Consider the following 21,518-nt stretch of genomic DNA (forward strand, 5'->3'; position numbering starts at 1 on the left):
ATGGCATTCTGAAGTTTTGCTGAGCTTTTAAATTCAGGCTGGTGGCCTTTGTCCTGGGTTCAGCAGCAGCAGTCATGTTTCTCCTCCTTGGTAGCTGGTGCAGGGCAGTGTTTTGACTTTCGGCTCAGGAACAGAGATGATAGCGATGTTTTGGTTTGGCCAAGGACTTTGTGAGCCTCATGCTCTGCCAGGGGGGAGGGGAAGCCAGGAGGAAGCAGAGACAGGACACCTGACCCAAACTGATCAAAGAGGTATTCCATACCACAGCACGTCATGCCCAGGATGTAACTGGGAGTTAGCCGGAAGGGCTGGGAGTCTGCAGGGTTGGAGGAGGTATCGGTCGGAGCTTGGTTGGGCTTGGGGGGAGAGTTATCGGTCAGCTGGTGCTGAGGTGTTGTATTCTCTTCCCTTGTTATTTCCTTTATCATTATTATCATTGGTGGTAGCAGTAGTGATTTGTGTTATACCTTAGTTACTAAACTGTTCTTATCTCAACCCGTGGGAGTTGCATTCTTTTGATTCTCCTCTCCGTCCCTCCGGGAGCAGGGGGAGGGCAAGAAAGGGGGGGAGGGAAGTGAGCGAACGAATTACCTGACTGGGTTTAAACCACGACAGTTCTTTTTGGCGCCCAACGTGGGGCACGAAGGGTTGAGATAACGACAGATTTGACTGGATTAATAGTCATTCGTCACAATGCTGATTTATTGGGTATCAGAGTTGTTCTTCTTGATCTCACAGCTTCAGACCGTTGTAACTTACATAGAGCCGGTATTTGCTGTGATAGTGTTTATCAAGTGTGGGGCCTGGGCTAAGGTTCTTGTCTCACTGTGCTTTATGGCAATGGCTTGTAATACGGGTGGGCTCCAGCAGCAGGGCGGGACGGACGTGGCCGTGGACTTGTACCTGGCCGTCCGGCTGCTCTTCACCGTCCTGGCCCTCACCCTACTCTCCATCTTCGTGAGGCTGCGGGGAGCCGAGGGGGAGCGGCCCCGGGAGCCGGCGGCTGCTGAAGCGGCCCGGGAGAGCGGCCCCGGGGACCAAGCGGCGGTGGGAGCGGGGCCGGAGGCCGCCAGGGGACGGCTGCCGGTGGAGGAGGCCGGGGCGGTCGAGGAGCAGAAGGAAGCGGCTGCCGAGCAGCGGGAGAAGGCGGCGGAGGAGCCGAGCCACGCGGAAGAGCTGAACCCCGCGGAGGAGCCGAGCCCCGCGGAGGAGCCCAGCCCCGCGACGGCCGAGAGCATTCCCCGGAAGCCGCCCGCCGAACCCCAGGAGGATGCAGGAGACCACGCAGCATTTCCCAGCAAGGCAGAGGAGGAAGAGCTGGACTCAGGAAAAGAGAAGCTGGTGGTGGGAGAGCCGGCAAGCACAGAGGCTACACCAGCCCCAGTGACAAGTACAGCAGCATCGTTTGAGAGTTCTGAAGGCTCTGAATGGCCTTTGGGTATCCTTGGGACCTGCCTGCTGATTGTGATGGGGATCAGCATGTTGGCACACATACAGAGTGTGTTCTACCCACAACCATTTTGTCTGATCTCAAAAGTTAAGCAGAGTCAGGTTTGGGTCTTGTCTGGGGTTAGACGACAATATAGGGGGACCAAGAGGTTTTCCCCAAGGCTGGAGAGTCATGAGTGGCAGGGTGTGTGGGACAGTATGGGCAAGTATCTAGTCCACTGGGCCCCTCCAGTGCTTTGGAAGCGTCGGAGATGGAAGGCAGCTGTATGGAGTCCCCAGCAACAAGCTGCAGAAACTGCTTAAGGGGACAGTGAATTATTTTAAGCCTGGTGGGCCCATGGCACTTCAGGCCATCAGAGCAGAGATGCAACACAGAGATGGACTCATGATCGAGGGGTGGACTTAACAATGGACACTATTGCCCAGGTTATTCACGAGTGTGAACACTGCACACAGTCTCTCCTGCTCTGGAAGACTGTTACAAGAGATGGAGCCTGACATGGACCAGATGGATGCAGCAGCTTTATAGGGACTGGTCCATGCACTAAGATAAGAGTGCACCGAGATAAGAGTGATGGTATATTGAAAATGTGGGATCTGAGCATGACGTGAATGGTATGGAATAAGGGGTGGATAATGTCCTGGGTTCAGCAGCAGCAGTCATGTTTCTCCTCCTTGGTAGCTGGTGCAGGGCAGTGTTTTGACTTTCGGCTCAGGAACAGAGATGATAGCGATGTTTTGGTTTGGCCAAGGACTTTGTGAGCCTCATGCTCTGCCAGGGGGGAGGGGAAGCCAGGAGGAAGCAGAGACAGGACACCTGACCCAAACTGACCAAAGAGGTATTCCATACCACAGCACGTCATGCCCAGGATGTAACTGGGAGTTAGCCGGAAGGGCTGGGAGACTGCAGGGTTGGAGGAGGTATCGGTCGGAGCTTGGTCGGGCTTGGGGGGAGAGTTATCGGTCAGCTGGTGCTGAGGTGTTGTATTCTCTTCCCTTGTTATTTCCTTTATCATTATTATCATTGGTGGTAGCAGTAGTGATTTGTGTTATACCTTAGTTACTAAACTGTTCTTATCTCAACCCGTGGGAGTTGCATTCTTTTGATTCTCCTCTCCGTCCCTCCGGGAGCAGGGGGAGGGCAAGAAAGGGGGGGGGGAAGTGAGCGAACGAATTACCTGACTGGGTTTAAACCACGACAGTCTCAGTCAAAAGTCAGTCTCAGTCAGTCTCAGTCAAAAGTCAGTCTCAGTCAAAAGTCAGTCTCAGTCAAAAGTCAGTATTTCTCTAACAAATCTTTTTTGCCATTAACTCACCCACTATTGCTCTTCCCTTTGCAGCCTCCCACCCCAACAAGAAAAGGGTCTGTCTTAGGTTTTCATATGAATGTTGTTTTCTTTTTTTCCTTAAAGAAATACTAAAAAATCTCTCCACAACTCTTTGCAGAAACACCCTTGATGCTTCAAAGATACAGTGTCTTACTTATTTTGGTTGGTCAGGTTTAATAAATCATCTGCCTTCTTGCTTTTTCCATGTAAGAGAGCTGCATAATGTTTCATGTGCACCAAGTTCATATTTCCTGCTTTACTGCCTATTCCACTAGATTTACTGATATTGCCTGAGGTGTCACTGAGAGAACACACTCATCAGAACTTTGTCATCTGTTGCAAGGTGGATTATGCAGACTACAATGTATATACTGTCAACTAAACCAAATTTTGGTGTAACTGCTGGCTTAGACCCCCTGTGCTTCCTTGTATATACTCACAAGGACTTGCTATCTATTAGAATTTGATAGGAAGAACTCCCACAAATACATATTATAGCAATAGTCCAATTCAGTGACCAACTTAAAACATCCATGAAGTTAAATTAACACACGTCTCACTGAAGGCAGCTGAATTTAAAACTCATTATTAAATCCGTGCAAAACCATGTTAAGAGTCTTTTTTTTGCTTCTGCAACACTTACAGGGGGATGAATGTGCGTGTGTATCAGCCCACTGATGTTTGCTTTGTTTTTTTTAGTATGTAGCTCATCTATCTGGATGGATGCACTGAAGATGAAAAATACATTAGACCCAGTTTAGTTCTGTATCATGGCCTAGAAATTCACAGCTCTCTTCACAAGATACGTGTTTCTTTAAAATGTGCACCAAATCCCTTCTGAGGTCTGCTACGTATAGCCATCTATTTTTTTCTTGCATGATAATTTTGCAGATGTTGTTATTTGGTCTGTGTTATTGTCTTTTACTCATTTTAAGTTTTATGGAGATTTTTTGCACTTTATCATTTAAGCCTGAAAGCAACATGAAGTTAATATAAACATAGTGTTTCTCCATTCTGTTTCTCCAGATCATGATCCCTACGGCTAGACATAACCACATATTCATATTCCACTCACCACTGCAATCCATTAAGGCACCAAGAGCAAACAGGTCTTAGCAAGGACAAATCAAAACAAGGCTGCACAACCCAAGGACATTTATTCATTCTTCCACTGTGCTGTTGTTTATGCTGTGCTTTAGACACAGGTATACAGAGTATAATCCTCTATATGAGAGAAGACATCATCTCTCTTCAGAACTGTTCTGGCTATTCTGCTATTTTACGCAGCCTCACTGTACTTTTCAAAAGATCTGACATAAGCTTACTTTCTCAAGAGAGCATTCAAGGTGGTAAAAAATAAATTTGTTCACTAAACTTTTTTAATCTTCATAATCATCAGAAGTTAACCTACACAATGGCTCTGTAAACTGACTTTGTTTAAACTACTGTTTAAACATCTGTCATCTAATTTAGGTAAGCAACATTTGAATTAGATGCTATTATGTTAAATAAAACTTTCAAAAATGGAATAAATGTTTATATTCCTGTTTATCTCATGTGTTTATATTTTCATTTTTCTTCTACTTCAAAAATGCAGTAAGGAAGTCAGAACCTGCTAAATTAGTGTCTTTTCAGATGTTTTCTGTAATGATGCAGTACAGTCTTGGATTACATACTCAGGCTCTAATCTCAGCAAAATAGAAACTGAACAAATGTTATTGCCTTCATGCAGTCTTTCCCTCATCCATTCATACTGCTGAAAAGACCCCGTTATTATCTCAAAGGTCAGACATGCTTAGTAGTTCCTACACTGTTGAAAAAAATCTCCCTCTTTTAATCTCACAGTCTCATAGTCCCTGTGGATTTCCAGTAATTCTAGACTAAAGAATTTTGTTTTCTTGTAGAAATAGCCATATTTAAAAACATTGTGACTATTCTCTTTCCTAACATTATGAAAGTGCTTCCCAAATTCATAATCAAGCTTTCAATGCAACTGAAACTGAATTATTAACACGCATGGGTCACCACACTGAATTCTGTATCACAAGAAATCACTTAGCAGAGGCATTCTGACATGCTTCTTTCTCTTATGGCCTCATTCTACTTTCAATAAAGTTATTGGGAGCTCCCAAATACTTCAACAGAAAGGAACAAGGTGTTAACCAGAGCCAAAAGAATCAACTTGATTCAAGGCAGAAAGGCAGCAGTGACAGAATCTAGTATTTGTCCAAGTGAGATTTCAAACCATTAAAAACCAGCTTACATGCTTTTTCCTCCCTCCCCATAAGTAACTATTCTTATTGCACAAAAAGATGTGAAATACAACTTGTTTAGCAGGTGGGATCTTTTTGCTATGATGGCCAATTATGTATTTGTCAACACTAGCAAAATAAAACCCACCTACTTGAAGCTTGTGTCTTTGGGAAACTGTATTTCAAAAAGAGGATTATCTCTGCCAGTAAACTTTGGAAAAGCTTTGATAACTTACAGACTGTTGTTTCCCAACAGACTTGGTAAATTAAAGCCCGAGGAAAGAATATCTAAACATGGAAATATACTCGAATAACTTCATGGGTGAATGAATACTCATGTCCAGAATGAATCTAGAATACATTCAAAAGTGTTATTTTTAATAAACATTAAGTTGTATCAGAAAAAGACATTTGGTTTATTATCAGAATGTTTTACATGACTTATTCAGGAATAGCTAATTTGTTTTAAACTTCATATTCCACCTTACTGCAAAAAAGGTATTTATGGATAGACATTGTTGAGAGATTTATTTTTTTCATGAGTAATTACTTATTGCATATTATGTTGCATACACAAGTACACTGCAATGAAAACTATCGATTGCCATTTTTCACTGTTTTAGTAAAGGTTATTTTAAAACAAACAACTTCTATATATATAGTTAATTTCTCACACACACCAAAAACCAGAAATTCCGCAGCCAAGAGATGGCAGAGAAGATTCTTTCTGAAATTTTATATCCCAATCAATGTCATTGTCAGAAGAGCTATGTGCAGAGATGTCTTCTCTCACTAAGATGATTTGCAAAGGGCTGCAGGTAAGCATGACAAAGCAGACAAAGGAAAAATAAAAAAAAAAAAGCTAACAGGCTAACAGAGTTGTGACATCTGTCATCCTGTTGTGCACCTGTAGGCCATCAATGTTTCCAAGCAAGCTGTTCACAACAGATGGAACATGGCCTTTTGGTTCTGATGACTACGTATGTCACAGAGACGTGTGATTTAGGGGAGCACTGAAGGTAACAAAAGACCCCATATTACTAACAATGCAACAATAGAAACTTTGGAATGACAAACTCGAACTTCAGAAATAACAATAATGCTTTATAGCTGAAAGCTCCTTCACTTTTTTAACTAAATATTTTGAAAAATTAAAAAAAAAAAAAAAATAAAGCTACAATGTACATATAGGAGCATCATCTAAAATAATTAAATTCAAAAAGCTCCAGCAAAATGCTTCCCATTGATGTCATTCAATCCCTGTGACCCCTAATAATACTAATAAGAGATGAGGGAAACATTTTTCTATGGATTAGAAACTGGCTAAACAGGCAGAAAACCAACAGCAGGGATGTACAGCCAATTTCAGCAATTCAAAAGGTTAACAAAAAATGCCTGGTACATCCTGTTAGGTGTGTTTAATTTATTCATAAAAGGGAATGAATACCACCAACACTTTACACATCACAAAATAATTTCGAATAGTCAGCAATGAAAAAATGCTTGCTTAACTCAAGAAAGCTCAGTTAGGGGACAGTCACCTCCTGGGTAAAAGTCAGTACTGATTTACCAAGAATAAGACACATTGCAGAAACCTTCTAAGCTACATACATTTCCAGACCCTGAACAAGTCGTAGTTCCTCAAGTGAAAGACCTGAATGCAATTTGTGTGCAAGCAAAAGAAAAAAAACATGAAAATATGGTTATGTTACTGTATAAACTTGTGCAATCATTAAATGTGAACTATGTCATTTGCTATGCTCATCAGAATCCTCAAAAGAAATTAGAGACCAAAAGATTTGTTTGAAAGAGGACACGGTGAAGGAAAGAGAAGGCAGATGTACATAAATGTGTGCACAGAAATGATGTGACAGGGTTTCCTAGGTGTGAACATTTTCACATGTAACTATTCCAATTTTTGCTTTGTTACCTATCATTTATGACATCAACCAAGTTCTAGCAATGCCCAATATTCTTTTGCACCACTGTGATGCAGTAGCAATGAGTGGTTTTGAATTATATAATACAGAAACTGGTACATAATCAGAGGTTTTAAACTCTTTCTCCTCAACAATGTTTATAGGAAGAGCAATGCATACATTATATGATCGTTTCACTCAGTAATAAATGTTAATTTATTATCACAAAGGGGCTGGCATTTCAAAAGCATCACTGCAAATGAAAGAGCAATACTGTAACTGATTGAATTTCACTGAAAATAATTCATAGCAATGAATTGTGTCAATCTTTCAATTAAATTAATGATAAAACAGAGTGTTTTAGGAAGTATTCAGTAGTGTAGCCAACAAAGCACAAGGAGATCCTCCAAGTAAGGATTTGCATTTTTTAAGAGAATGCTTGAAGGATATAGCATATTTATGAATTAGGCTCAGTCTCCAACAACTGAGAAAATAATTTTGTCACTCAGCTTCATTTTTCAGTTCTGCTGCATGAATGAAAAGCAAAGAAAATTATGAGGTTAAGACCAAGCATCAAGCAAGCTGTACATTATTGCCTTTTTCCATCTCCACAGAATAAGGCTGATTAACGTTTTTCCTTCCCAGTGTCAAAATTTTTTAGCAGTCTGGCAAACTCTGGGTGCTCTACTTCCCATGAAGAGATGAATCTTGCTAAGATTCGATGCTCCACCACGATAGCTGAGAATCATTCATAGTCAGATGTATACCAGCAAACAGACTAGCGAGGAACTATTGCCTGGTCCTGTCATTGAATAGGATGGCATAGGATGGTCTGCGTCCACATGGCTGAATTTCCCCTCTGCCCCAAAACAGGACGTTTGCTAACTACTGGGAATGGTCCTGGGCCACTGCCAAGCCCAGAACTATGCCAGAGTGTTGCCTGGGAGTTGCTAGATGCCAAAAAGTCTCTTAAAAACTAGTTAAAAAACGTCACTGCATAGCTGGCCCAGTACTCAAATACATGCAGCAGCCCCAGTTAGTTACAAATAAGAATGTAACCTGTGTGGCCCTTCTCTACGAATCAGACTTAGCTAAAGACATCAACCTAAGCTTGTGTTAAGGGGTCTCCTGAAGAAACCATTAACAGAAGCCTCCCTGATAACCAGTAGGAAAATAGACCGGGTCCAAAACTGAATTTATTCGTGGGTAAACTGGGAATTCCCAATTCGTTTTTATGTTCATTAAATAAGAAAGAATTATTTCACAGGAATTTAAAAAGAAAAACCCACAGTACCCTTTCACCTGCAGAGCACAAGGGCCCCAAGAAATTAGCAGCATTCAAAAGCTGAAGAGCAACCAAGAAGGAGAGAGAAAGAGATATCACTTTCTCCTTTTTATGCATGCTAGCTCAAGTGCATCAGGTTCTGTCATCATCGTATAAGAAAGAGACAATCTAGTCTCTATTTGTATAGATTGTGAAAAGGGTTTAAATTAGGTAACAAAAATCAAACATACACTCCAAATATAAACGTTTACTGAATTATTTGTACAATAAATACAACACATTAACCTCTGGCTCAGAATAATAAAGTGTAAGCAATCAAAGGCACTTAAAGCAGAGAATTTAAGACCAAAACCAAAACTCATGTCATAGAAGAGTATCATGTAAGAACTATACAAAAATAAAGTCAAACGATCTAGCTACTAAAATACACACATGTGCTCAAAATCTTGTGGGAATCAAATATTCCAGTAAAAATAAAGGGAGAGATGGAAACACAAGTTTCTTATTATCACACTTCATATGTTATAAAACCTAACAGTTAACTTATTTTTGGCAAAGGGACAAAGGTTGCACAACACTTTGGCTTACACAAATATTTTCTATTGTTAAATGCATCTTAAATGTTAGCTTGTTATAAGTTAACTTCATGCACACAGTGCATCATGCAGTCTGAGACTGTCTCAAAGATACCTACTTTTCAAAACACTGATAAATAGCAAGCTGCCAGCATCCAGTGAGCCAGGTGTAAAAAAAAAAAATCACTCAACAATTTATAGCTGAATTGAAACCAGATAAAACCGTTTGTGCAATAAAGACTGTACAGATGCTGACCAAAGAAAACTTGGTATTTTTGGACAAATTACTGTGTACACTTTCTAAAGCACTCCCTCTTGAAAAGATAAAATAGCAATAAAAGTTCTCTCAAAAAAATGCCCTTGCTTATAATCATTAAGTCAAATATGCCTGTGAAAATGAAATCAGTTAACCTCAAGTTTCACATTTTTAGTTGCTGTTTCCTTTAAAGGAAAAAAAAAAACTTAGACATGCAACAGAAACGGTTATGAAGAAGTGGAAGGAACTACTCATGCCTATATTAAACAGAGACCTTACGATAACAGTGCACTTCCTTCCACTGAAGATATTATAATGTAAAGGAAGAGTCAATGATTTAGCAAGAGTGAAAGTTTAAGAATAAAAATTCAGTATTCTTCATTCACCATCTGCTAGCAGAGTGACTTTTTACTGAGCACTAACAGTTGGCCATTTATAGAGGTGCAAGAACAGTGTCCTACATCAGCCTTCTTACTGCTTCAGAGCGACAAAGAAAAATGTTCAGATACACAAGAACATGCAGTAACACCTCTCATACTTACCAGGTTACACAAACTAAGACCGAGTTGTAGAAGCAATGATATATGAACATGTATAAAATTTTAAAAACAATGTACTTCATACCAGTACTCATCAGAATTTGTATTACTATTCTCTCCATACATTTCCCCATGTATAGCCAGCAATCTGCTTCCCTTGAGATAAGATGCTAGTATTAAAATCATAACCAGTCTTAATTTTTAGTGTAGTTACATAATGTAATTCCCAAGCGTTTAGTGATCTGTTTATAGAACCACAGAATCATAGAATAGTTAGGGATGGGAAGGACCCCAAGATCATCTAGTTCCAACGCCCCTGCCATGGGCAGGGACACCTCACACTAAACCATATCACCCAAAGCTCTCTCCAACCTGGCCTTGAACTGCCAGGGATGGAGCATTCACAACTTCCTTGGCCAACCCATTCCAGTGCCTCATCACCCTCACAGTAAAGAACTTTGTCCTTATATCCAATCTAAACTTCCCCTGTTTAAGTTTTAACCCATCACCCCTTGCCCTACCACTACAGTCCCTAAGGAAGAGTCCCTCCCCAGCATCCTTATTGCCCCCCTTCAGCTACCGGAAGGCTGCTATGAGGTCACCACGCAGCCTTCTCTTCGGCTGAACAGCCCTGACTTTCTCAGTCTGTCTTCATACAGGAGGTGCTCCAGTCCCCTGATCATCCTCGTGGCCCTTCTCTGGACTTGTTCCCAAAGTTCCATGTCCTTTTTATGTTGAGAACACCAGAACTGCACACAATACTCCAGGTGAGGTCTCACGAGAGCAGAGTAGAGAGGCAGGATCACCTCCTTCGACCTGCTGGTCACGCTCCTTTTCATGCAGCCCAGGATACAGTTGGCTTTCTGGGCAGCCAGTGAACACTGAAGCTAGCTCATGTTAAGCTTCTCATCAAGAAACACCCCCAGGTCCCTCTCCACAGGGCTGCTCTAAATCTCTTCTCTGCCCAAGCTGTAGCTGTGCCTCGGATTGCTTCAACCCAGGTGTAGGACCTTGCACTTGGCATGGTTAAACTTCTTAAGGCTGGCATCAGCTCACATCACAAGCATGTCAAGGTCACTCTGGATGGCATTCCTTCCCTCCAGGGTATCAACCGAACCACACAGCTTGGTGTCCTCAGAAAACATGCTGAGGGCGCACTCAATCCCACTGTCCATGTCACTGACAAAGATGTTGAACAAGACCAGACCCAACCCTGATCCCTGAGGGACGCCATCCCTTACTGGTCTCCAGCTGGACATTGAGCCACCAAGCACAACTCTTTGCATGTGGCCATCCAGCCAGTTCTTTATCCACCGAGTCGTGCACCTATCAAACTGATGTCTCTCCAATTTAGAGACAAGGATGTCCTGCAGGACAGTGTCAAATGCTTTGCCCAAGTCCAGGTAGATGATATCAACTGCTCTGCCCCTGCCCATACATTCTGTAGACCCATCATAGAAGGCCACCAATTTGGTCAGGAAGCATTTCCCCTTAGTGAAGCCATGCTGGCTGTCACCAAGCCCCTTGTTGATTTTCATGTGCCTTAGCATGCCTTCCAGGAGAATCTGCTCCAAGATTTTGCAGGGCACAGAGGTGAGACTGTAGGTCCTGTAGGTCACCCATTTACACACCACCTACAGAGACCTGCAGGTGGTCTGTAGTTCCCTGGATCATCCTTTTTCCCCTTTTTGAAAATGGGGGTTATAATACCCTTTTTCCAGTTGTCGGGAACTTCACCTGACTGCCATGATTTTTGAAATATGATGGCCAGTGGCTTAGCAATGTCATTTGCCAGCTCCTTCAGGGCCTGCAGATGGATTTCATCAGGTCCCATGGACTTATGCACATTCAGGTTCTTGAGATGGTCTTCAACCAGATCTTCTCCTACAGTGGGCCTAAGGTCTTCTTTCTCACATTCCCTGCGTCTGCCTTCCAAGACTTGGGTGGTTTGATCAGAGCATTTGCCAGTGAAGACCGAGGCAAAGAAGTCATTAAGAACCCTCATATTTATAAAACATGTAATGATGAGAATTCAACAAGAATTTCCTAAATATACCACATATCACCATTATTATTTATAATAAACCAGCATTTCAAAAGAAAAAAAGTAGAAGAGAGTAGACTTAGGTTAGATATTTGGAAAAAATTCTTTACTTTGAGGGTGGTGAGGCACTGGCACAGGGTGCCCAGAGAAGCTGTGGCTGTCCCATCTCTGGTAGTATTCAAGGCCAAGTTGGACAGGGCTTTGAGCAACCTCGTCTAGCAGAAGTTGTCCCTGCCTGTGGCAGGGGGTTGGAACTAGATGATCATTAAGGTCTCTTCCAACTGAAACCATTCTATAATTCCGTGACTTAAAGGTCCAAATTCAGAGTCAAGACTTTATTTTACATCCAGCTACATTATTATATGTTATTTGGATTAGTAATTAATGATTTTATTTGATTTTAACTGAAATTTTGTGTATAGCAGAATAGCTTCCACAGGGAAGACACAGCATTACCCACAGGCTAAGCACATGCACTGCTTTGCTAATAATGTAACTCCATTCTATAAGATAAATGTACCTGAAGTTCTGATGCTCGCTTCATCATCTCCAGTGTAATGTAGCAACCAATAGAATGAGCAATCAGTATCAGCTTTATATCTTTTGATACATTCTTTTTGAGGAAGTTCAGCTTATGCTCTACTTGTCCATTAAGTCCAAAAACATCCTCTAGCTCCTTAATATCTGTGTCTGAAACATAGAAGAAAAAAAGTGTTTTGTTTTAACGACAGAAATTCAAAAATTTCAACTTTTTTTCTTCCCACTTTTTTTTTGAGAATTCTGAAATAACAAACAATTAAACACATAAACCAACCCACTGATCTTAAAAATTTCATTTTAATTACCACGGGTAAACACAGACTGATGAATCACACATACAGGATGTGAAGACTTGTGAAGATGTGCAGCTAGGGAGCCAGGGAAGGATACGGATACACGTAAAGCTTCACTGCACTTCATCTAGCATTGGATCCCCTTCATTCAGAACAAGACCAAACTCAAGGCATTGAATCAGCTTAAATCAATCCAGACTAAATTATTGTGAGATCAGAACCTACAACAGCAAAACTGCCTAGGAATAAAAGTCCCTTCACTCAAGACAAACTGTCACATATGTTATCATGCACCAAGAACCTTCAGATATTCAAAATCTCCTGTTTTAAAATAAAAATGCACAAAAAAGTCCAATGGAGCAAGGAATAATATGAAATTTATAAGTGTCAACATAGAACACCAGCAATTACATAAACTACTCTTATTTAGGCAGGTTTTTATTGTCAGTCCAGCCACAAAAGACCAACTTAGAGTTTCACGGTTCTAGATAATCATGCAATATGAGGAACAGCTAACAGAAGTGGTGCCCTAACCAGCCCACCTAGTATTAGGTGTTTAACTTCCCACTTGGCTTCTTTTATGTCCTCTGCATCAGTTCCCTATGTGAAAAACAGATGTGGAAGAAATTATCCATAAGGCAGACATACTGAAAAGGCACATACATTAAAAGGATGGAGATGCATTGAAAAACTACTGTAAAAGAAAGTTACATAGCACCACAGATCCATTTCAGATGCAATTGGTTTCACACCGCTTGGAGAAAAACATGGAGTTAACTGCCTATGACTATGAACACAGCTTATCGAATTAGGAAGGCTGATTGGTCTTTTAATCCACATGTAAGAAGTTTGATGGCAATTGGCCAATAACCTCAAAAACTAAAAATTAATAATGCTGCTGCTGTGAAATTATTGGGGTTTTGGCAGTGACAATATTAAGTGGTAGCCTAAGTAGGCTGGCACTATATTGCTTTGTTGATCATTTGCATGAAATATAACCTTTTGAAGCAAAATAATTGCTCTAGAATGTGTCATGATAGCTTTTTTTATTAAGCTTAGATTATTAAAGGTCATAACAAAGAAGTCCTTCAATTAAACTAGTATTTCTATGAAAGCTACTAATGGTCATACCTGAGCACAATTTAGAGTAGTTTACTCTAAATGAAAAAGGGGTTTACTAAAACACACTCAAGGAATGTAAAATTAGATTAGAAATAATATTTTGCTTATTATGCTTTCTACAAGTAACAGAAAACAAAGAGCTTTTTCTGTTTTCTGAAGCTCTAAATAAAAGCCTAAGGCCAAAACAAGTTTTTTAAACTTAATTTCTATTTTTAGCATAAGCTGTCTTTCCTTTTCATTTACACAGGAGCTCAACCTCATGTAGGAGAGGGCTGTCTACATTGCAAGTCTAATTAAGGGTAAATATAACTCACATAAAACACAGAATACTAGAAATACAATGGCCTGCAGGATGCAGCAACAAGTGAAAGAGGATGTTACATTGAGCATATTTACATTACTGTGTGTTGGGTTGAGCAGGTCAGTTTTCCCTTGTAAATATTTACTACCATTTCCGTATTGTTTTACTCAAGCACTGCCATCTCCAGTGATTTATCAGCACTTCTTTTAACGTTTGTCATTCCATTCACAGCTTCAATTCTTGAGAATAAGTGATTTTACAATAATTTCAGCTTATTTCCACGTTAAAGCAAAAGGAAGGAGAGAAAACAGGTCTATAAATCTTCTTCAGAACTCATGGTTTGCAAAACCCCAGAAACCAAGGGGGAAACAAAACAAACCTGTATTTGTATTGTTCAGTCTCAGGAGACTAACAACTGCTTTTCACCACATGAAATCAATTTCTGCTATATGAGGTGCTGAACTTAGCTGTAATGCAATTAAAAAATACAGCAAAAACAGTCTAGACCAGTCTCAACATTTTCCAAGTTAATGTGGGTAGCTGTGTTAGATAAATACAGTTCATTAGTTGTTAATATGCTAGATATCTAATCTGATGTTTAGTTACCTAATAAATAGCAGCACAGAGATTCAGGGCAACACATTCATAGCTATTATTGGTTTTAGCCTGTTCACAATCAGTTTTGTTGCCAAAGCAAGAACCCCAAGGATAAAGGTGAGGATTAAGAGTAGAGTGAAAATAAGACCTACTTCCCCCTTGCATTTGGCCAGACTTTAGTTTAGGACTTGAGCACACTCAATTCAAACCTGTCACTGGTGCTTCCTTAATGGAGCAGGGGAGAGTTGAACTTGCAGAAGCAATTTTTAATTGGATGGGTTAGTTATGATTGATGATGATCACAGAGACCCATTCTACTGCACTTGGCCCAACCATCCTCAGCACAGTCTTGCTCAGCACCACTCAGAGCAAGAATGCTCAGATTCCCACATCTACTGGCCTATGTTACATCCACATAAAATCTCTCTCAGAATGAAAGCAAGACCTGACAGCCAGTGCTGACCCCAGAGAATTGTTTTAGCTGTTTAACACAACTTTTCTTCTAAAATACTGGTTTGTTGCCAAGTCAAATCAAGTTGGCATTACTCCTAGAGAAGCTGCACTGGAGAATGAGCGTGCAGCGTGGGGTCTGGCGAGACACATGCCAAATTCTCCTCATCACCGACTGACCCTGCACTCACCAGGTGAAACTTCAGCATCATGTAACCTGAAGCTGAAATACGCATCCTATCTTCCTTCTGGATAAATATAAAATTGCCCATGCCTAGTGTCATTTCATGTTTCCTCAACACAAATGCTACACTTGTAAGAGTCCAAACTATGTGAGAGCTGGGCTGCATCACAAGTTTGGAAGATTTATTTATTTTACAGAATAAAATCACCCAGGGATTATCCAAAATCAACATGAATTTCTTGGGTGGAGAAGCTTAAATGGGATCTTTGTATAAGCAAACAGACTTGCATAAACACACTGGCAGTCAGCTCTCCAATGACTCTACATCAGAGAAGGGACCAGAGTTACTTCACCTGAAGGTGTGGAATAAATGGCATGGCTGAAGGAGAGCTCATTTAAGCAGCTTTCAGATAGCAGAAATTATATGACTTGTACCTTATGCTGTAAACACCCCATTCAGGCCAAGGCATGTGATTTCAAGACTTTATTTAGTTGAAGTGTATTAAAAGAAATACGGCATTTCTTTATTTTCTTTGGCAAAGTATTAATCTTCTGATGTGCTTTCGGAAAAACAAATGGGCCATCACTTTAATGAATCTCTTTTTCTGACCTTTGCTAAACCCACAGTCAGAAAACAATGACAGATTAAAATAAAGTGCTTGCTCTAAGATTAGTAGACAAGTTAATCTTGCTAGGAAAGAGGACTTCGGTTTTCAGGGAAATAACAGAGAACTGGGTTTGTTTGTTTTTCTGCTGTGTATGCACTGGAAATTCTGAGGCAGACAAAAAAAAGTGTATCAGTTCTATGAACATGCCTTAGACTGGAGGTTCATAAAATCTAGCCTTTCATTAAAGTCTCAAAAAAAAAAAAATCATACACTCCTTTTTAATGGATGATTCAAAAAGACAGTGAAGGCTAGATTTTCCAACACTGCATTCAAATTTGTGCATATAATCTCTGCATGCCATTGTACTTCCCTAATTTCACAAGGGAATGCTTGTGCATCCAAACTCCAAATTATCCCAGTCAACAGATGACTGAATATTTGAGCTCAGTACGTATGGACACTTGTTATGACATTACTTTAAAGTCTGTTCCAGGATCTGCTCATACACAAGGCCTCCAAACTACTCATGAACAAGCAAGGAACTGTGTGAAAAATTGACTTGTAATTATATGCTATGAAGGAAAGGGTGGTAAAACCCACAGTCCTACCCACACTCTATCTTCTTCTTCTCTGGGTCATTTACTGCAGGAGGTAATCCCAGTATATCTAAGGACAAACTCTAATGAACCACCTGTATAAACTCTTGTGGTCAAGAATTTTCAGAACTGGACTTCTTACAGGGTAAGGACAAGTATCTTGAGACCGAGGGCACTGAAAAAAGATTCACCTCTGCCTCTGAAGACACTACTCATTTCAGCTGTGTGACATCACCATACTGCTATTAACAGCAAGAAGAAATAACAAGTTTAAACACATGAAAATACAATAATATCACACGAAAGTATCGAGAGGAAGAAAAACAGTAAGTGAAAAGATACTGAAAGGTCAGTGATGATATCAAAGCATATGAAAATGAAAGGCACAGAGCATCAAGTACGGCCAACCAAAAAGTTCAGGACAGGTTAAGCTCAGGGTCAGGTTAAGTCCACTTAGTCTCCATCAAATACCCTAAGTGTGACCATCATATAGCACCAAGTGTTTTAGACTTTATGCCCCCGCCTCCTTTTTTCATGACAAAACCATACAAACACTGGTGAGAAGAGCAGCAGCTGTGGCTGAGGAACTACTGTTTAGATGGAGCAACCCATGGAAAGTTTTATCTTGCCTTCATGTAGTGACAGACAGAAAGTAACCCTGCAACTAAAGTACCTGGGAGGATTACCTGTTAAACTGCCATGCATAGTCAGAAGTCTAATTCTGGAAATTAAATAAATCATTTGATTGGTTCTGTTCTTATAGCAAATGCCTTATAATTGAATGATGCCATTCGAAAATGTTTAAATGCAACTGCAAACTTAAAACCTGAGATTTCAGGTTTGTAGGTCTAGTATGGGCAAATGTGCTAAGAAAACACATTCCCTAAAGATACACTCCTTAAAGCCTGAATTCTTCACTCAATCTTTCATCTGATTACTGAACCCTGGATAATTTGTATGAGCAAGTGTCATGGTTTAAGCACAGTTGGCAACCCAGAAAAAAACACGCAGCCCACTCTCTCACCCTCCCCCAGCTTTCCACCCCCTGCTCCCAGAGGGATGGGGAGGAGAATCGAAGGAATGTAACTCCCACAGGTTGAGATAAGAACAGTCCAGTAACTAAGGTATAACACAAACCACTGCTACTGCCATCAATAGTAACAATGGTAAGGGAAATAACAAGGGAAGAGAATACAGCTGCTCACCACCCACCAACTGATACCCAGCCCAACAGAGCAGTGATCTAGCCCTTCTAGGTAACTGCCCTCAGTTTATATACTGGGCATGATGTGCTGTGGTATGGAATACCCCTTTATCTAGTTTGGGTAAGGTGTCCTGTCTCTGCTTCCTTCTGGCTTCCCCTCCTCCCTGGCAGAGCATGAGACTCAGAAAGTCCTTGGTCACAGTAAACATTACTTAGCAACAACTAAAAACATTGGTGTTATCAGCGCTGTTCCCAGGCTGAAAGTCAAAACCACAACACTGCACCAGCTACTAAGAAGGAGAAAAATGACTGCTACTGCTCAACCCAGGACAGCAGACAACAAAATACCAAAAGAAATGTGATGGAAACTGAGAAAGAATGTTCAATAAATACTGAAGAACTCCTCCTGACACCAGAAACCACGTCTTAAAGTGTTGTGTTTTAGATTAACCCTTAGACCTTAATCTGGCCCTACTACCCTTCAGGAACTGTTCATGTAACTTTTAAGATAAACACACCACTCATTAGTGTTTATTGGAGCAATTACTTTTTGTAAAGATATCCTCCACAAATAAATTACCATTTAGTCAAGAAACTGAAGTGGTCATATGTATTATTTTCTTTATAGGAAAATTAACAAGATCTTAACCTACAAGTTGAACTATTGATTTCCTTTGCTATCTACACACCTATTGCTGTGACACTTGTTTAACACCTGATATGTTTTTGAAAGGAAGCTGTATTATACTTAAATTAGTACAAGCATAGTCTGACAGACTGAATCAATAAACGTGACAAATACTAAACCCCAAATTTTTATTAAAAGAATACAAGAGCACACTGAACCTATTAAATTAAGATATCCAACAGAAACATTTTGTTTTGCATTCTTAGTCTTGCTACCCTCTGATTAAAGAAACTATTACCAAGATACGATGTGAAAGATAACAGGAAGGGATTCTACAGGTATATTACAAATAAAAGACAGACTAGGGACAAAGTAGGCACTCTCTGGAAGCTATCAGAAGAACTGGACACCCTGGATTCAGAGAAGGCTGAGGTACTTAATGACTTCCTTTCCTCAGTCTTCACTGGCAAAGGCTCTGACCACACCACCCAAGTCTTAGAAGGTAGACGCAGGGACTGTGAGAATGAAGACCTTGGGCCCACTGTAGGAGAGGATATCTGTCAGGACCATCTTAAGAACCTGAATGTGCACAAGTCCATGGGACCTGATGACATCCATCTGCAGGCCCTGAAGGAGCTGGCAAATGACATTGCTAAGCCACTGGCCATCACATTTGAGAAATCATGGCAGTCAGGTGAAGTTCCCGATGACTGGAAAAAGGGAAATATAACCCCCATTTTCAAAACCAGGAAAAGGGATGACCCAGGGAACTACAGACCACTCAGTCTCACCTCTGTGCCTGGCAAAATCTTGGAGCAGATTCTCCTGGAAGGCATGCTAAGGCACATGAAAATCAACAAGGGGCTTGGTGACAGCCAGCATGGCTTCACTAAGGGGAAATGCTTCCTGACCAAATTGGTGACCTTCTATGATGGGGCTACAGAACGGATGGGCAGGGGTAGAGCAGTTGGTATCATCTACCTGGACTTGGGCAAAGCATTTGACATTGTCCTGCAGGACATCCTTGTCTCTAAATTGGAGAGACATCAGTTTGATAGGTGCATGACTCGGTGGATAAAGAACTGGCTGGATGGCCACATGCAAAGAGTTGTGCTTGGTGGCTCAATGTCCAGCTGGAGACCAGTAAGGGGTGGCGTCCCTCAGGGATCAGGGTTGGGTCTGGTCTTGTTCAACATCTTTGTCAGTGACATGGACAGTGGAATTGAGTGCGCCCTCAGCAAGTTTGCCGATGACACCAAGCTGTGTGGTTCAGTTGATACGATGGAGGGAAGGAATGCCATCCAGAGGGACCCTGACACGCTTGTGAGGTGGGCTGATGCCAACCTACTGAAATTCAACCATGCAAAGTGCAAGGTCCTACACCTGGGTCAGAGCAATCCGAGGCACAGCTGCAGGTTGGGCAAAGAAGAGATTCAGAGCAGCCCTGTGGAGAGGGACTTGAGGGTGCTGGTCGATGAGAAAATGAACATGAGCTGAGCCAGCTTCAGTGTGAACTCGCAGCCCAGAAAGCCAACTGTATCCTGGGCTGCATCAAAAGGACTGTGACCAGCAGGTTGAAGGAGGTGATCCTGCCCCTCTCCTCTGCTCTCATGAGACCTCACCTGGAGTATTGTGTGCAGTTCTGGTGTTCTCAACATAAAAAGGACATGGAACTTTGGGAACAAGTCCAGAGAAGGGCCACGAGGATGATCAGGGGACTGGAGCACCTCCCATATGAAGATAGGCTGAGAAAATCAGGGCTGTTCAGCCGGAGAAAAGAAGGCTGCATGGAGACCTCATAGCAGCCTTCCAGTATCTGAAGGGGACTATAAGGATGCTGGGGAGGGACTCTTCCTTAGGGACTGTAGTGGTAGGGCAAGGGGTGACGGGTTAAAACTTAAACAGGGGAAGTTTAGATTGGATATAAGGACAAAGTTCTTTACTGTGAGGGTGATGAGGCACTGGAATGGGTTGGCCAAGGAAGTTGTGAATGCTCCATCCCTGGCAGCTCAAGCCTGGGTTGGAGAGAGCCTTGGGCGAGATGTTTTAGTGTGAGGTGTCCCTGCCCATGGCAGGGGGGGTTGGAACTAGATGATCTTGGGGTCCTTTCCATCCCTAACTGTTCTATGATTCTATGATGAGATAATAGTACAAACTTTGAAGGAGAAATTTGCTGGTTATCCTCTATTTGGCAAGGCCAACACCATGAAACAGTGTTTTATTATGCAGTTCTACACCAATCAGTGCCTCCAGAAAAATTTAACCTGCATTTCTGAATTACTGCATTAGTCAGTAAGCTAAATAACTACAGAACATGCAATTTATAAGAATTTTCACTATATTATTAAAAAAAAAAGAAAAATCCCCACCAAAACAACAAAAAAAAACCTACAAAAATCCACAAAAAACTCACAAAAAAACCCACAAAAACTACAAAAAACAACAAAACCAAAACCCAAAAAACAACAATCTTGGCAAGCTAGAGGTCAGACAGCCAATACTGTGTAGGAGCAGATCTAAATTTCCATCATAAAGTGATGTCAAGGAGCAAAAGCAGAGGTCTGAGCGTATGGGAAGCTGACTGTTCAGGTTACATTTCTTGTTTTCTGTATATTATGAAGCCAAGTGAAAGGCTCTGTGAATTCCCTTCTACACTTGCCCACAGAAACAAAACTGGAAGGGACTTCACAACCAAGGCTGACTGCTATGTAAAATGTACCTTGATACAGGAATGAGCTTGAAACTCATTGTGACTTTTTTTGTCTCTTTTTTTTCACTTCTAGGCTGCACCTTTGGTGGGTGCACACTACTTGGACTGCTTTCCAGCAGAACTAATCAATTTGAAGAATCATAGAATTATTTGGTTTGGAAGGGCCCTTAAAGATCATCTAATTCCAACCCCCCTGCCACGGGCAGGAACACCTTCTACTAGAATAGGATGCTAAAAGCCCTGTCCAAGAAAAAGACTTCATGTAGCTGAGTTGGTTGTAAAACTCGAGTACAGTTATTTCAACACACCAGGTATCCCACTCAGCTTACCATTTTATGTTGCAGAATACCCTCTATGAGACAAGTAATTACAGAGCACAAGAAAACAACACTATGCCCTTTACCATAAGTTAGGCTTTTATCTATGCTTTACCATTTATTCCCAGTTTTGAAGTAATTTCATGTCGAGGTGTGCGTATCTACACTTGCAAAAATAACAAGTAATTTCAGTACTGGCAGCACTTCAAAATCTTCCAGCAATTCTCCCCTCTTCCAGTAATGCCAAAATGAATCAGCTCCACCACAGCTTATTAAGGGAGAATCACTGAAGATAGCCTGAAATAGTTGGAAGACTACATA

At 41.2% G+C, this 21,518-nt stretch overlaps 1 protein-coding gene across 4 annotated transcripts in view; it reads right to left on the minus strand.

The window, feature by feature from the left end:
* Positions 1-21,518, minus strand: part of LDAH (lipid droplet associated hydrolase) — a 130,379-nt gene that overhangs the window by 64,169 nt on the left and 44,692 nt on the right. For all 4 annotated transcript variants that reach the window (XM_061460909.1, XM_061460906.1, XM_061460908.1 and 1 more), the window contains one exon: positions 12,168-12,337. In XM_061460909.1, coding sequence (XP_061316893.1) covers positions 12,168-12,337 — 170 coding nt within the window. The remainder of the gene's footprint in view (positions 1-12,167; positions 12,338-21,518) is intronic.

Source organism: Pezoporus flaviventris, unplaced genomic scaffold (genome assembly GCF_033815535.1).
Source record: "Pezoporus flaviventris isolate CSIRO_AGI_PZ_B2104156 unplaced genomic scaffold, CSIRO_AGI_Pfla_v1 ptg000031l, whole genome shotgun sequence".
Taxonomy (NCBI): domain Eukaryota; kingdom Metazoa; phylum Chordata; class Aves; order Psittaciformes; family Psittacidae; genus Pezoporus; species Pezoporus flaviventris.